At 38.8% G+C, this 15,850-nt stretch overlaps 1 protein-coding gene across 1 annotated transcript in view; it reads left to right on the forward strand.

Moving 5' to 3' along the window:
* LOC308696562 (NACHT, LRR and PYD domains-containing protein 3-like) overlaps window positions 1–15,850 on the forward strand; it is a gene marked incomplete at its 5' end in the record, with an annotated part of 98,315 nt that overhangs the window by 46,082 nt on the left and 36,383 nt on the right. The window contains 2 exons of the mRNA XM_081375366.1: window positions 70–240; window positions 12,211–12,384. Coding sequence (XP_081231492.1) covers window positions 70–240; window positions 12,211–12,384 — 345 coding nt within the window. The remainder of the gene's footprint in view (window positions 1–69; window positions 241–12,210; window positions 12,385–15,850) is intronic.

The raw sequence follows: 15,850 nt of genomic DNA on the forward strand, positions 1-15,850 counted from the left end.
CAAAAGCTTCTCCATTATTAGCTCTTGACTGATCATAACCTTTTAACAAGAGTCCTGTCTTTTTTTCAGATTAACAGCCTGTAATCTCACTGATCAGCACTGTGAAGTTGTGTCTTCAGTTCTACAGTCATCAAACTCCCTGAGAGAGCTGGACATGAGTAAAAATGATCTGCAGGATTCAGGAGTGAAGCTGCTCAGTGCTGGACTGAAGAATCCAAACTGTCAACTCAACATTTTGAGGTACTTAGAAGTTTTATGTACAGTACCAGTCAAAAGTTTGGAAACATTTAGAGCTGAAACAACTAATCGATTTAATTGATTAAAATTGATTATTAAAATAGTTGTCAACTAATTTAGTCATCGATTAGTTGCTAAATAACTTTTATTTACCATAAGCGGCTCATTTCGTGCATATTTTAAATCTGCGGTGACCAAAGTGTGGCAGTAATGAGCCACCGGAGGTTTTACTCAGCTAGTACAGCAGGAGAAGGAGCGAATAGCCAATAGCTGGCCTCGTTTTATGTCATGTGCTTCCCGCACAGCGTCTCTGCAGCATTCAGCGAGATGGCGGAGGCAAGCGGCAGTGGAGTAACTGTACGTTCACACCGCTGCCGACTTGAGCTTCCAAAGTTATCGGAAGTCATTCATTTTCAATGGAAGCTGGCTTCTCTCAGAAAAAATAATTAATTGCACAGTCTAACCATCATAGAGTGAAAGTGTATCATTTCCATGTGCTTTTAAGTCCTGCCAGTTTAACAGGGCGCGCTTGACAGGGCATATGAACGAGCAGAGAGAGAGAGAGAGAGCGAGCCACGGCCGCGCGCGCGCACTCACCCGAGCGCTGTCTTGCTCTCTCTCACTCGCGCATATTAATCAAAATCGATACGCAGATTCTGCAGTGCAATGTTGTTTGCAAATGTTTAGTCGTAAAAGCTGATAACATTGCTGTTTAAAGCTTTACAAACATGTTTTGTGATCAGTTTGTCGTTTACCAGTTCATAATTCAGTCTTGCAGCCTAATTATGACTGAATGAGAGAGTATAAATGTATTTGAAATGCACTTTTTTTCTAAGTATTCACTGCTCTTTTTCACACAGCAGGTTTTTGTGTGTGTCCAATTTTTTTCTGGACAACCTTCTGATGGATTGTACTTTAAATTTTACTTTAAAATGTGAGTTCTATTCAGGTTTCATGCCATTGGCACTTTATTCAAAGCATTGTTTACAATTTCACAGCATAAGCTATAAAGCTATAAAGCTGTTTCCCAGGTATAAGCTGTGTGTTTACAGGAAAAAAATTATAAAATGCCATTTACTGCAATTTTATTATGTTTTATTCTTATCCTCCGTGAAAATATGTTCTGAAAGATTCCTTAATAAGCTTTGTTCGGGATGTTAAACTACTTTAGTAGCCCTAAGGACAGCCATGGTGAAAACATTATTTGAAATCTCCTTGTGAAATTTGCTAGAGTACGTATGGGTCAGTGTTTTGATTGCAGAAGAGTTCGACAAAGGATTACTAACACATAATAAAACAACTCCAGGTATGTTTTTGATGAGGATATGACAATGCAAAATGGTTAAAATCTCTAAAAAGTCTAAGTTGAATGATAAAGACCCTTTGTTAATAATTTACTTGGGAAAAAATGGGCAAAACTAAAATATAAGTACATAAACCGATTAATTGATTAATCGTAAAAATAGTCGACCGATTAATCGATTATCAAAATAATCGTTAGTTGCAGCCCTAGAAACATTACTATTTTTAATGTTTTTGAAAGAAGTCTCTTATGCTCATCAAGCCTGCAGTTAAAAAACAAAAAACAAAAACAGTATATTATGAAATATTATTACAATTTAAAATAATGGTTCTCTTTTTTAATATATTTTAAAATGTAATTTATTTTTGTGATGCAAAGCTGAATTTTCATCAGCAAGTATTCCAGTCTTTGGTGTCTTATGATCCTTCAGGAATCATTCTAATATGCTGATTTGATACTCAGTTATTATCAATGATGGAAACAGTTGTGCTGTTTAATATATTTTTTTGGAATACTTTTTTCAGGATTCATTGATGAGTAAAACGTTAACAGCATAATAAATAAAAACATAAAAACAGCATTTATTCAAAATAAAGACATTTCTAACAATATTAAATCGTTACCATCATCTTTTATCAATTTAACGCATCCTTGTTGAATTAAAGTACTAATTTCTTAAAAAAAAAATAGTTATTGTTCCCAAACTTTTGAACGGTAGTGTATATTGTTACAAAAGATTTCTATTCTAAATAACAGGGCTTAAAGTACTCCGGCCAGGGGCCGGATTTCCGGCTTGAGGGCAGGTCCGGCATCCGGCGCAGGCAAAATTTTATTATCAGGCTGCAAATTACAGTCGGAGGCACTTTCGCTTGTAAAAAAACGAGCGCGTCGCTTCCATTATGAGCGCGCATACCGCGCGGCTACATTTGAAATAACGAACTTGAGCGCGTAAAAGACGCGATATTTGAACAGGCCCTAATCTGACTTGAATAACACACCGGTCCCCTTCAACCTACCACCTTGATTCAAGAGTCAGCGCGCACAGTTGTCACAGCCAATGGGAGCATGATATTAGGTTGTCTTAGCCAATTGCTAGAGAGGAGGGCGGGTCTTGTGCAGGAACTAGTTCGCTGTTAGCTAGAGCTGCCAACTCTCACGCATTCACCGTGAGACACACGCAATTGACACTTCACACGCTCTCATGACACACATCCATTTTCTCACGCACAGAAAAATCGCGAAGCAAAGAGGACACGGAGACCAACAGACTAGACAGAGCAGATTAGTTATGATATAAAAAAATCTCAGCTCTCAGATTCTGTCACTTTTATTACGAAACTCAAACAATAAATACCGTTTTGGCGCTTGTAAATGTGACGCGACCACTGCTCTATGTGTGATCTATCTGATGAATGACATTATATAGATCAGTGGACACGACAGATCCCTAGCGGCAGGTGAACCGATCATCTCTAGCTAGTAAATAAACCCGAATGAACAATGTTGAAAGATACAGTACAACTTACCGAAATGTATATTCCTCATACATAATATCGACCAATCAATCAAACAAAGGGGTCAATAAAACAACTGGAGAACAAGTATGTCACATAACATTTACCTCAGGAAAGCCATTTAATGACCATAATATAGGCTATAGCACGTTAGTTGGCTAGAAAAAAAGAGCTATAGAGAGTATTTTGCTAAATATGTGTACTATATTACATATTTATTATATTTTTACTTATATCATTAAATATAGTTGTTATTATAATTAAAAAACGCATTATACATCTCTCTCCATGTTTACATCATTAGGTGAGATGTTTTTTTCTAAAAATTAATGCCTATCTTGTGTAGCCTACCTAATATTTATTTAATTGAGTCAATATTAAATCAAATCACAATAATTGAATTGAATTGAAAACCAGAAATTGTACCATGTAGCCTAGGCTAAACATTGTAACATGTTGTCACTAAGCCTAATAAAATTCAGTTTAGTTACTAAATTTTTTTTACAACCCCCCCCCCCCCCAACATCTCTCACCCCCCCACCGCCATAAATCTCACTCCAAGCAAAACTCAAAAGTTGGCAGCTATGTAGCTTGTACACACGCTATGGAGAATGGAGTTGTTATTTTCTTGACACAGTAAGCCTAGTACTGCAAAAGTTTGTTATTTTGGCACAATAGTTGTTAATGCGTTGAAAATATGACAGTGCTGTTGCTCATAGAATTGGTTAATAGAAAAAAACGGCTTGGTACAAGTCCTGGTTGAGCCACAGAAAGTTCAGGCTCAGGATTTTTTTTTTCACTTTAAGCCCTGAAATAAATACAGTTCTTTTTAACTTTTTATTCATCAAATAATCCTGAAAAATATTATTGTTATTGTTATGTAATATTATCGTATATTGTTACAAAAGATTTCTATTCTAAATAACAGGGCTTAAAGTACTCCGGCCGGGGGCCGGATTTCCGGCTTGAGGGCAGGTCCGGCATCCGGCGCAGGCAAAATTTTATTATCAGGCTGCAAATTACAGTCGAGCGGAGGCACTTTCGCTTGTAAAAAAACGAGCGCGTCGCTTCCATTATGAGCGCGCATACCGCGCGGCTACATTTGAAATAACGAACTTGAGCGCGTAAAAGACGCGATATTTGAACAGGCCCTAATCTGACTTGAATAACACACCGGTCCCCTTCAACCTACCACCTTGATTCAAGAGTCAGCGCGCACAGTTGTCACAGCCAATGGGAGCATGATATTAGGTTGTCTTAGCCAATTGCTAGAGAGGAGGGCGGGTCTTGTGTAGGAACTAGTTCGCTGTTAGCTAGAGCTGCCAACTCTCACGCATTCACCGTGAGACACACGCAATTGACACTTCACACGCTCTCATGACACACATCCATTTTCTCATGCACAGAAAAATCGCGAAGCAAAGAGGACACGGAGACCGACAGACTAGACAGAGCAGGTTAGTTATGATATAAAAAAATCTCAGCTCTCAGATTCTGTCACTTTTATTACGAAACTCAAACAATAAATACCGTTTTGGCGCTTGTAAATGTGATGCGACCACTGCTCTATGTGTGATCTATCTGATGAATGACATTATATAGATCAGTGGACACGACAGATCCCTAGCGGCAGGTGAACCGATCATCTCTAGCTAGTAAATAAACACGAATGAACAATGTTGAAAGATACTGTAAAACTTACCGAAATGTATATTCCTCAAACATAATATCGACCAATCAATCAAACAAAGGGGTCAATAAAACAACTGGAGAACAAGTATGTCACATAACATTTACCTCAGGAAAGCCATTTAATGACCATAATATAGGCTATAGCACGTTAGTTGGCTAGAAAAAAAGAGCTATAGAGAGTATTTTGCTAAATATGTGTACTATATTACATATTTATTATATTTTTACTTATATCATTAAATATAGTTGTTATTATAATTAAAAAACGCATTATACATCTCTCTCCATGTTTACATCATTAGGTGAGATGTTTTTTTTCTAAAAATTAATGCCTATCTTGTTTAGCCTACCTAATATTTATTTAATTGAGTCAATATTAAATCAAATCACAATAATTGAATTGAATTGAAAACCAGAAATTGTACCATGTAGCCTAGGCTAAACATTGTAACATGTTGTCACTAAGCCTAATAAAATTCAGTTTAGTTACTAAATTTTTTTGGAGTTGTTATTTTCTTGACACAGTAAGCCTAGTACTGCAAAAGTTTGTTATTTTGGCACAATAGTTGTTAATGCGTTGAAAATATGACTGTGCTGTTGCTCATAGAATTGGTTAATAGAAAAAACCGGCTTGGTAAAAGTCCTGGTTGAGCCACAGAAAGTTCAGGCTCAGGATTTTTTTTTCACTTTAAGCCCTGAAATAAATACAGTTCTTTTTAACTTTTTATTCATCAAATAATCCTGAAAAAAGTATCTCAGGTTATAAAAAAAATATTTAGCAGCACAACTGTTTCCAACATTGATCATAAATCAGCATATTAGAATGATTTCTGAAGGATCATAAGACACCAAAGACTGGAGTACTTGCTGATGAAAATTCAGCTTTGCATCACAAAAATAAATTACATTTTAAAGTATATTAAAAAAGACAACCATTATTTTAAATTGTAATAATATTTCATAATATTACTGTTTTTTTTTTGTTTTTTTTTGTTTTTTTAAACTGCAGGCTTGATGAGCATAAGAGACTTCTTTCAAAAACATTAAAAATAGTAATGTTTCCAAACTTTTGACTGGTACTGTATACAGTGCCTTTCCGTAGCTCAAGGTCGCTTTACATTGTGCATTACAATACATTTACACACACACACACACACACACACACACACACACACACACACACACACACACACACACACACACACATTCCAAACACATAAGGATACATATAGCCACATTATCCAACATTATGTTAAATAGATATGTTTTTAGCTGAGTCTTGAAGGTAGCCATAGATGAGATATAATGAAGTGTAAGGGGTAGTGAATTCCATAATTTAGGAGCATTAACACTAAATGAATTTCCACCTACAGTGGACAAAAAAAAAAAAACAAGTTCAGCTGATCTAAGGGACCAGGGGGAGGGTGGTAGGAGTAAAGTAGTTCAGATGGATATGGAGGTGCAAGACCATTTAATGCCTTAAATGTTAGAAGTAATATCTTACCCCCAATTTCCACCAGATGCGTAACGGTTGCGTTACAGCTCCGGCACGGCGGCGGAGTCAATAGGTTTCCATTAAAGTCAATGAGTGTATTTCCACTGAATGCGGTACAGCTGCGTTCCGACTCCGGCGATCCGCAGCCCTCCGGAGCAGATACGCAGAGCTTCTATTTTTGCCGGATGCCGGAGAGCTCCGCAGCAATTCAGCACTTATATCGCGCGATCTTACGTGAATTCGCGAGATCTCGTGGGTCCTCGTGCTTTCAGCTGTCAGTCATGGCCGCAGCCGTTCCGCAACAAATACGGACCTGGTGGGTATTGACGGACTACGGAACACGGAGCTGTCACGCAGCGGAGCCGTTCCGCAGCCGTTCTGCATCTGGTGGAAATTGGGGGTTAAAGTGAATACGTGATGCCACGGGTAACCAGTGATGAGCAGAGGAGTAATGTGAGCAGAATGATCGTTCAAAATGTACGGGATTCAGCTTTTGCTTTCTGCGGTCGCTATTCATTGTTTACATGCACACCTTTTGTTTCAATCTAACTGAATTCATTCCGATCGGTGAATTTGAATATAGTGTTTACATGAACGCTAAACAAGTGATCGGTTGATGTGCGTTTTACCATTGCTAAGAAAAATTCCCGCTCCTCCGTGAGAGATGCGAGACCCGGCGCGTCTCAGTAATCATGCCACCGGCCTCGCGCTGTTCTCCCGCGGCCGTCAGCCTCGTCCTGCTCGCCACAGTAAACATGATGAATGGCGACTGAATCCCGCACATTTTGGACGATCTCTAAATCCCTTGCAAACTCATCACGTAGGCTAGCTTTGTTGTTTTAAACTGCGCACTCTTACCGGTAGGCGTGGCCTCCTAAGGCAGTAAAGCAAGTGCATTCTGGGAGTTGCTTTTCTTTCATCCACATAAGCCAAAAATACATTTTCTGTCTTTTCTCAGTCTAGAAAGCTCCAAATTCAAAATTTTCTTCACATTTCTTCTACTTAAATGACCTATTTTAAATACACATTCATCTTCCCAGAGGTGAAGTATCCCTTTAATTAACCCTGAATCCATGGACAGAAGAATGTCATTAACCACCCCAAGGAGATCAGTTTCAGTGCTATGAGATGGGCGAAATCCTGACTGAAAAGGTTCAAAAAGACCATTAGGATCTAAGTATGATCTCAGTTGTGAAGCCACAACTTTTTCAAGTATTTTGCTTAAGAATGGTAAATTAGATATTAGATATAAGCTGGCAGGATGTGGAATTAGACTTCATAATTAGATCCCTTGTGGCAGCAGAGGTAGTCAGAGTGAAAGCAGAGAGAGTTTGTTGAATGAGCTGAATCAGCTTACATCAAATGAACATTTGAGTCACTTTGATGTCTTTGGTAATGGATTCAGTTGACTTCAATTTGTCTGAAAAGAATTGAGAAAAGCTATTCACAAGCACTGCAGAGCCAGAAATAACATGTTGTGGTGGATTAGTGAGATTGTTAACTATAGCAAAGAGTGATTTGGGCGTGCACAAGGAATTCTTAAAAGTACAGTTGTTACTCAACCAGAATAATACGCCATTCCCGCAGCGGTAAAATTGGGGATGTGTATTTGCTGCCTTTTACCTCTAAGTGACACTATAATCACAGACTTTGAAAAGTGTCAGTTTATTATCTCTATTACGTAATCTGACGCTGCACTGCGGCTCATTGAGAGCGATTGAGAGCTGGTAGCAGATAAATTCAAGTAAAACATTGTAGTTAAACAAATTCATAATCACAAAACTGAAATTACATTGAAACTTTAGAACTGAAACAAATGTAGGCTTCTATTATTGCATCAGATTTAAGCAAAGTAGGCTAAATGTTTAGCCTGGGTGCCAGCCCGAACCCCGCCCACAATATTTTTTGGTCGGGAAGTTCGGTCTGGACTCGCTCCGTTGAGGATCTATTATGCCCGAACAAAAATTGTTCGGACCAATCACAATGTCAGGGCGGGCTTTATACGATGATTGACAGATGAGCAACGGTAACGTAATCACCCACGTCACCAAAGAGCGCTTGATTTGAATTAGTTTACAACAAAGACGAGTGCAGCTGGAGAATTGAGATTTCACGAGTTCACATTTACAAACAAGTCAGATAGAATAAATGCGTATAAGATTTCACGAGTTCACACAAATAAGTCAGATAGACTAAATGCGTATATGACGTGCTGTCCTAAGGCTGTGGGCTCGGTAGCCATACTCCCCCCGTGTTCCTGGTTGTGAGAGAACAAGACAAGAGTGAGGATTCGGGGTGGTGGAGGGATGCTGAAAAACTGTCAAGGAGTGTTAGGTAAGTTGACAGAGTGAATATGCTTCCTCATGCTGATATAGGGTAACGTTAGACATGGTATTGTTTGATGACAAGTTGATATTGGATTGATTATTTGTACGTGCTCCTCCCGAACTTTGTTTATGAAACATCATGTGTAGATTCCGCCATCGCGTCCGTTATTGAAGATATCCACAGTGCATTCATTTTAAAAGAGGAACAGTGAGCCGCGACATTTTGTTGGTTGAAAATAGGTCTATCCAATTGAGTGCAGGGTTTTTTTTTTTTTCTGGTTCGGTTGAGACACGCCCCATAATCAAATCTCTATGGAGCAGTATCAGACTCACATTCTGACTAGAATATGAGTATGACGAAGTCAGGCTACTAAATGTTAACATTGTGTGCCCAATTTTTCTAAAGGCAGTGCATGTCAATAGTAGGGATGCTCCGATCTGATATTTGTTTCGGGTATCGGCTCCGATATGGAATAACATTTTAGATTGGGCATCGGTAACAATGGGCCCGATCCATAGGGGCATCAAATTACAGCAAGAGCGATTCGAAAGCTTACAAAGCAGTCTGTTCTCTAAACGCTCTCGCGGTAATTCTATGATGTGCGCAAGTGTGTGACCACGCGCTAGCAACATGCGCAGAAAGCAGGCGGCAGGTAAACAGTTTCCAATTCAAACAAGCTAACGTGCATACCTATCAACACTCCTGTTTCCCCCTGGAGTCTCCTGTATTTCATACCCATCTCCCACCCCCCTCCCGTTTTGTTATTTCTCCCGTCAAACTCCCATAATTTGTATGGCCCAAACCTCGTTATATGAATAACCACATCAATTTATTATTCCAAGGTTGTCTGATTGCCAGATCTTTTATTAAACGTATCCTACTCACACAATCAACACTTCATACACATTTCAACCCATTTGTGAGCTCAGCCTGGCAACCTACAACCCAGTTGCGCTGTTGACGTCTGCGCAGGTAGTAGTTGGGAAGTAGGATAAGCGTCACTGGTAGAAATGGGAGGAGAAGACTCAGTGGTAAATGTTTAACGCAGTTAACGCAGCATCCATTTTTTTTTCAGTCATCCTTTGGTTGGCGTCACATTATATGATGCGCTCTTATTCATGCAAATGCTTTTAAACCATTCAAGACACGCACACGACAAACAGAAAGACCAGAATCGAGTTCTCTTTCGGCTTGAAATTGAACGAACACTAACACGTGCAATTATGCCAAAATGTCCGTTTTGTCGAGTATCCTCATAAGAGCAGACTGAGCAGTCATAAATGAGTCATAAATGAGTTAAATAAAGTCTTAAATGAACATAAAAAGTTGTGAGAGAATGAGGCATAAAATATTGCAATAAATAAATATTACATCAATGAGGCTTTGCATTAGCATAAGCAGGGCTGTAGGCCTATAGTGCGACATATGCCACATGACAGTGACATGTCATACGACATAATGTCTCCACGATCTGCTTTTGAAGAAATATGATAGTATCGTGCTACAGCGCACATTCTATCAGCTGCAATTCTGGCGCCTCAGTCCCAATACTGTAAAACTCAACATACATTCACATCACATGTTAATGCAGCGGTAGAGTTACACTCACAGGACACTGCACTTATTCGCAATCACAAAAGTTGTCTCAAATTATTTGCTCGTGCTTTAAAGCTTTGCCGGGTAAACATTTCTACATTAATGTCATCCCTTTAATGTTAATAAAACAACAAAAGAGAAAATCACTCACTACTCTTGACTGATTTAAGATTTTTATCTTTGCCCACTTTGGCCTAAATGTCCTTAATTTGGCCTAAATAAAGATAAGCATACATCAAACAATGAGAATATTTTATATAAAAACGAAACCATCATTTACACAGTCCAGCATCAGACAACAACAGCACAGCATTGTTTCATTTCTGCTCCATACAGGCATTTGCATGCTCCCCACAATATCTAGCTTGTCCAATGGACGCTTTTCTTTAAAACAAACCTCTTTCACAGCACCACTCGGCTCTTCTGACGATGATCATTCATTCCGCTTCAGGGTCTCCTCTCTGCACTAACATCTGCGCGCTCCCACATGAACATTTGCCTATGTTTACCTGTTGCCGAGCCCTTGATGCAGTGATTGACAGGGCGGGACGGGGTGGGGACGTGATTGGCTCGGAATGCATTTTCAGTTTGCACATTGAATTTTTCTACATTCATTGACATTTAATGAAAATGCAATCGCAAGTGTCTTACCTACGAGTGTAAATGCAATTAAGAGAAATAACATTTAAATGATCATTCTGCTACAAATTCTGCCTGAACATCTTATCATTTCTGTAATAGATTTTCTTCGAATCTTTTTCCGAAACAATCAAAGAAAAGCTTCAAAGATTCAAGAAGCTTTGTTTCTCCATCCCTAGTACTCATCCTCAGAGTATACTGTTGTGATCAAATTGGGCAGTTTGCTCTCAGATGTCCTGCTTGACTGCAATACAGACATAGATGTTCCCTGATGCAGCGTTCTTGCTCCTCTGTGGACAGACGAGTTCATCCTGCATGGGTTCAGTGTCATCCATAGAGAAGTTTGCTTAGTGCAGAGGGTTAGAGAATCTGTTTGTTCTCCGAAAGTGAATGAGATAGTCAATACGGATCACTAAATCGATGAATTGATCAGTTGTGAGAAAAATGCTCAGAAATGTTAGTCATGGCAAAACAAGACTTTGCACTGAGCCTAATGTGCTCAGTTCTTAAATAGTCCATGAAACAGGGATCAGGTGTTTTTGCAATCAGTCCAGGTATGCGAGTTCTGGGATTTGTAGTCAATACTCAGTTAATACTGTTAATACTCAGATGAGGGAGACCTCCTGTGGCAGACGGGAGGATTTTCAAAGGTAGTGTTTGTAACAATCTAGAAGTACAGCGATCAGTTCAGGTGCAGAGATGCACAGATACAGAGATGATCAGTTCAGGTGCAGAGATGCACAGATACAGAGATGATCAGTTCAGGTGCAGATATGCACAGATACAGAGATGATCAGTTCATGTGCAGAGATGTACAGATGCAGAGATGATCAGTTCAGGTGCAGAGATGTACAGATGCAGAGATGATCAGTTCAGGTGCAGAGATGCACAGATGCAGAGATGATCAGTTCAGGTGCAGAGATGCACAGATGAAAAGATGATCAGTTCAGGTCCAGAGATCCACAGATACAGAGATGATCAGTTCAGGTGCAGAGATGCACAGATACTGAGATGATTAATAATTAAGATTTCTGTGCCACCCCACCCTTTGGTTGCTGGCCCTTGCACCCCTATGACAAATTCCTGGCTCCGCCACTGCAGAGTCATGCCACACACAAGTCTGAAAGACAAATTTATTTATTTATTTATTTATTTATTTATTTATTTTATTTTATTTATTTATTTATTTTTTTAAACATAGCTTCCAAATTCTTACTGTTTAATAACGTGACCATTGTAATCACGGCCAATTTTGAAATCTGGTAATCTCAACATCACTAATTGCAATCAATCAGAGGTCCTTGTAAAGATAATTGATGGGTTGAAGAGCCGTGTTGTTTATTGTAGTGTATATTCTCTAAAAATGAAGCACACTGATATGAACACTTACTACTTACCTGTTGTAGATTATCTCAGTGTTTGGTGACAGAAGAAGGTTGTGCTGCTCTGGCTTCAGCTCTGAGTTCAAACCCTTCACACCTGAGAGAGCTGGATCTGAGCTACAATCACCCAGGAGAATCAGGACTGAAGCTGCTCTCTGATGCAATGAAGCATCCAGACTGCACACTGGACAAACTCAAGTAAGTGGATCAGTAAGAATCATCCTGGCTGGTGTGTATGTGAGACTGAGAGTTTATAATAGTTTTTGAACACTGAAGGGGTCCCAGTGTGTTAAAAAGTGACACCAAGCAGTCCTGACAAAGCATCCAGACGAGTTGTTAGTGAGAATGTGTTGAGAAAATAATGTATAGACTCTGATACTATAGAAGCTGTAGAAACCTCACAAAGACATAGTACTGGAACTTCCTCCTTCATTTCCCAACATACTCTTTAAGAGACCTCTATCTTATACTGATCACCCAAACAGATAACCTTCTCCAACATGTCTGTGAACCCATTTATGGCACGGCATGTGTGTGAGAGAGGTTATTTTATATATATGTTTAAAACTTTATTTCACAGTCAATTTACAAATAAATAAAATACAAAAATTAAATCCCCCATAAAAGTACAGAGAAAATGTTATTATAACAGCACTGCATTTCAAAATATGTCATATTGTTCATTACTATAATTTTAAAGATCAACAACAATCCTAGACATAAACGCATGAACAGCCACAATTGTTGTTTTGGAAAGCAATTTTCAGACTTTTCTTCTTTTTTTCACCCATCCAAGCATTTGCCTTCGAACAGTATCACTTATCACATTTATTAAAAACTGTGACGAAGCATTTTTAATCATTTATAACCAATCACACACGTTTCTGTTGAGTTTGAGTGTGATGGCCAATCAGTGGCGTTCAGATTAGTCATCGCTGAACCGAAGTGCACGCTTTCTCTGACTGAAACTCGAGAATTATCCCATCATAAACAACAAAATGTCAGGGTTCTGTCACTTCTGTCTAGTTCAATTATTGGTTTTGTGACAGAGCTCTGACACTCTCGGTTTTGTCTCGTCTTTGTCTGAGTGCACGGTTACGAGCGTGCTCGAGCCGTGCACTATGGCAAGCCAAAGTATTCATAAACGCTTGGTCAGGCGTCTGGTTACACACTGACACGTCAAAAGCGTGTGTTTCGACAGCCAAACACACGATTTGCCATAAACACATGCGTTCTTAACATGCACTTTGTGGTCACGGATCAAAACGTGCATCCTCAACGTGTGATCTGCTATTTAAAATGCACATTCTCGACGTGTGATCTGCTATTTAAAACGCACATTCTCAACGTGTGCTTTGGGGTCACCGAAAACGCACGTTTTTGACGTGTGTTTATCTTAACAAAAATGGGCGTCTAAAACGTATGTTTTGAGTAGGACAAAAAGCACGTTATGAACGTGTAAATAGGTAAACCAAACAGGCAGTGCAAACGTGTGTAAAGTGTCCAAACAGGCGAAAAGAACGTGCTCGTTCCCTATAGTGTTCTCGAAATCGCACGCTGAAGGCGTCATTGCTCGAGTCTGTCATGCTTTAGTCCCTGTATGTGGTTTAGGACTCTTGTATTATCATTAAACCCAAGCAGAACAGCATGGAATTGTCGATTGCAAATTTGACAGAGGATTATAATTGGTGAGTTATTATAATCCAATAGTTATCATTTAGGTAAAAAAAAAAAAAAAAGGAGAAGAAGAAAGAGACAAACCAGACAGTTTTTTATTTCAGCACCTCGGACAGTTGTAGTTTCGGTAGCAATTTACAACAAGGTTTCATACATTATTTAACTACATTAGTTCACATGAACTAATAATGAACTGCACTTCTACAGCATTTATTGATCTTTTTTTTTTTTTTGACTAATAATTATTAAAATCAAAAGATGCATTTGTTTACATTAATGCACTGCGAACTATCAGGGTACTAAAAGGGTACACTTCCCAGATTAGTAAAGAAGTTAAACAAAGTTGTTAAAGTAAAGTTTAAAAAAGTTATGAAGTTTAAGTTTTAGAATTTTTTTTTTAAAGGTCCTGTTCTTCGTGATCCCATTTATCAAACTTTAGTTAGTGTGTAATGTTGCTGTTAGAGCATAAATAATATCTGTAAAATTATAAAGCTCAAAGTTCAATGCCAAGCGAGATATTTTATTTAACAGAAGTCCCCTTTCAAAGCCTACATCGAACGGCCGGTTTGGACTACATCCCTCTACTTCCTGCTTTAATGACGTCACTAGAACAGTTTTTTGACTAACCTCCGCCCACAAGAATACACAAAAACAGGGGGCGTGGTCTTGTTGCGCTCCCACGGAGAAGAGGAAGAGTTGCGTTTGTAGAGTGTGTTTGTCGCCATGTCGTCGAGACGCTGTTATTTTCATCCATAATTTAATGTGCAGTCACGTAATATTCAACTTTTAATAAATAATTATTATAATGCATGGCAACGATTTCTTTTACACAACATGGCAGCTTTTAAGGCTATATTCATGGTGAAAATAAAGTGTATTTATATAAAGTTGTTTGGATGAAAACAATTTCAAAAGAACTATACATTATTTAATTATTTAATTAGGAGGTGGTACAGTACTTTTTGTATTTCTTTGCAGCAGATATTTTCAACCTCCGTTGGCATTTTGTCACAGTTACCACATGTACACCTATAAAACATATATTACTAATCAAAACTCATGCTCACGTGTAACTAAGGTAGGAATAAACAATGCACTTATTTTAAAAATTCAACAACACCATTGTTAATTCGACAGACGGACAAAACCATATACCACAAGCTTTCATAACAGTTTGTAACATTTAACATTACAATTTAACCAATTCAAGGTAACAGTCAAACGTAAAGGTATGACAACTACTAAATAAACAGCTTACCATTGTAAAACATCCTGCAAAAGTCGTGCTTGAAAAGGCTTTACTCGATCCTCTTCATCTATGTTCTCCGGGTCTGATTCCGGCTCGAATTGATAAGGTAATATTAAAGACATGTTTACAATAACACTGAGTGCATGCATCTCCACGTTATGGTAAGAGGCGTGACCTTTCCGGGCAATGTGCGCTAAGCTGCTGTTGAATCACAACACAGGAACCGCTGACACAATCAGAACTCGTTGCGTATTTCTGAAGGAGGGACTTCATAGAACAAGGATGTTGTTCAACCCGTTCTTAGGACAGTGAAAACAGCGGTATACAGATAAGTAAATTGTGTGAAAAATACAGTTTTTTTACACGCGAAACATGAACACATGTTATATTGCACACTGTAAACACAATCAAAGCTTCAAAAACACAGGAAAAACGGGACCTTTAACCTAAATGATAACTATTGGATTATAATAACTCACCAATTATAATCCTCTCCTCTGTCAAATTTTCAAAAACGTGCGTTTTCGGTGACCCCAAAGCGCACGTCGAGAACGTGCGTTTTAAATGGCAGATCACACGTCCTGACGCACGCTTTTATGCATGCTTTTATGCCAAATCGCCCATCAGGGACGCGCGTTTGGCTGTCGAAACACACGCTTTTGACGTGTCAGTGTGCAATCAGACGCCTGACCAGGCGTTTATGAATACTTTGGCTTGCCACAGATATATGTGCCTACC

This window comes from Scardinius erythrophthalmus, assembly GCF_964197995.2.
Source record: "Scardinius erythrophthalmus genome assembly, chromosome: 1".
Taxonomy (NCBI): domain Eukaryota; kingdom Metazoa; phylum Chordata; class Actinopteri; order Cypriniformes; family Leuciscidae; genus Scardinius; species Scardinius erythrophthalmus.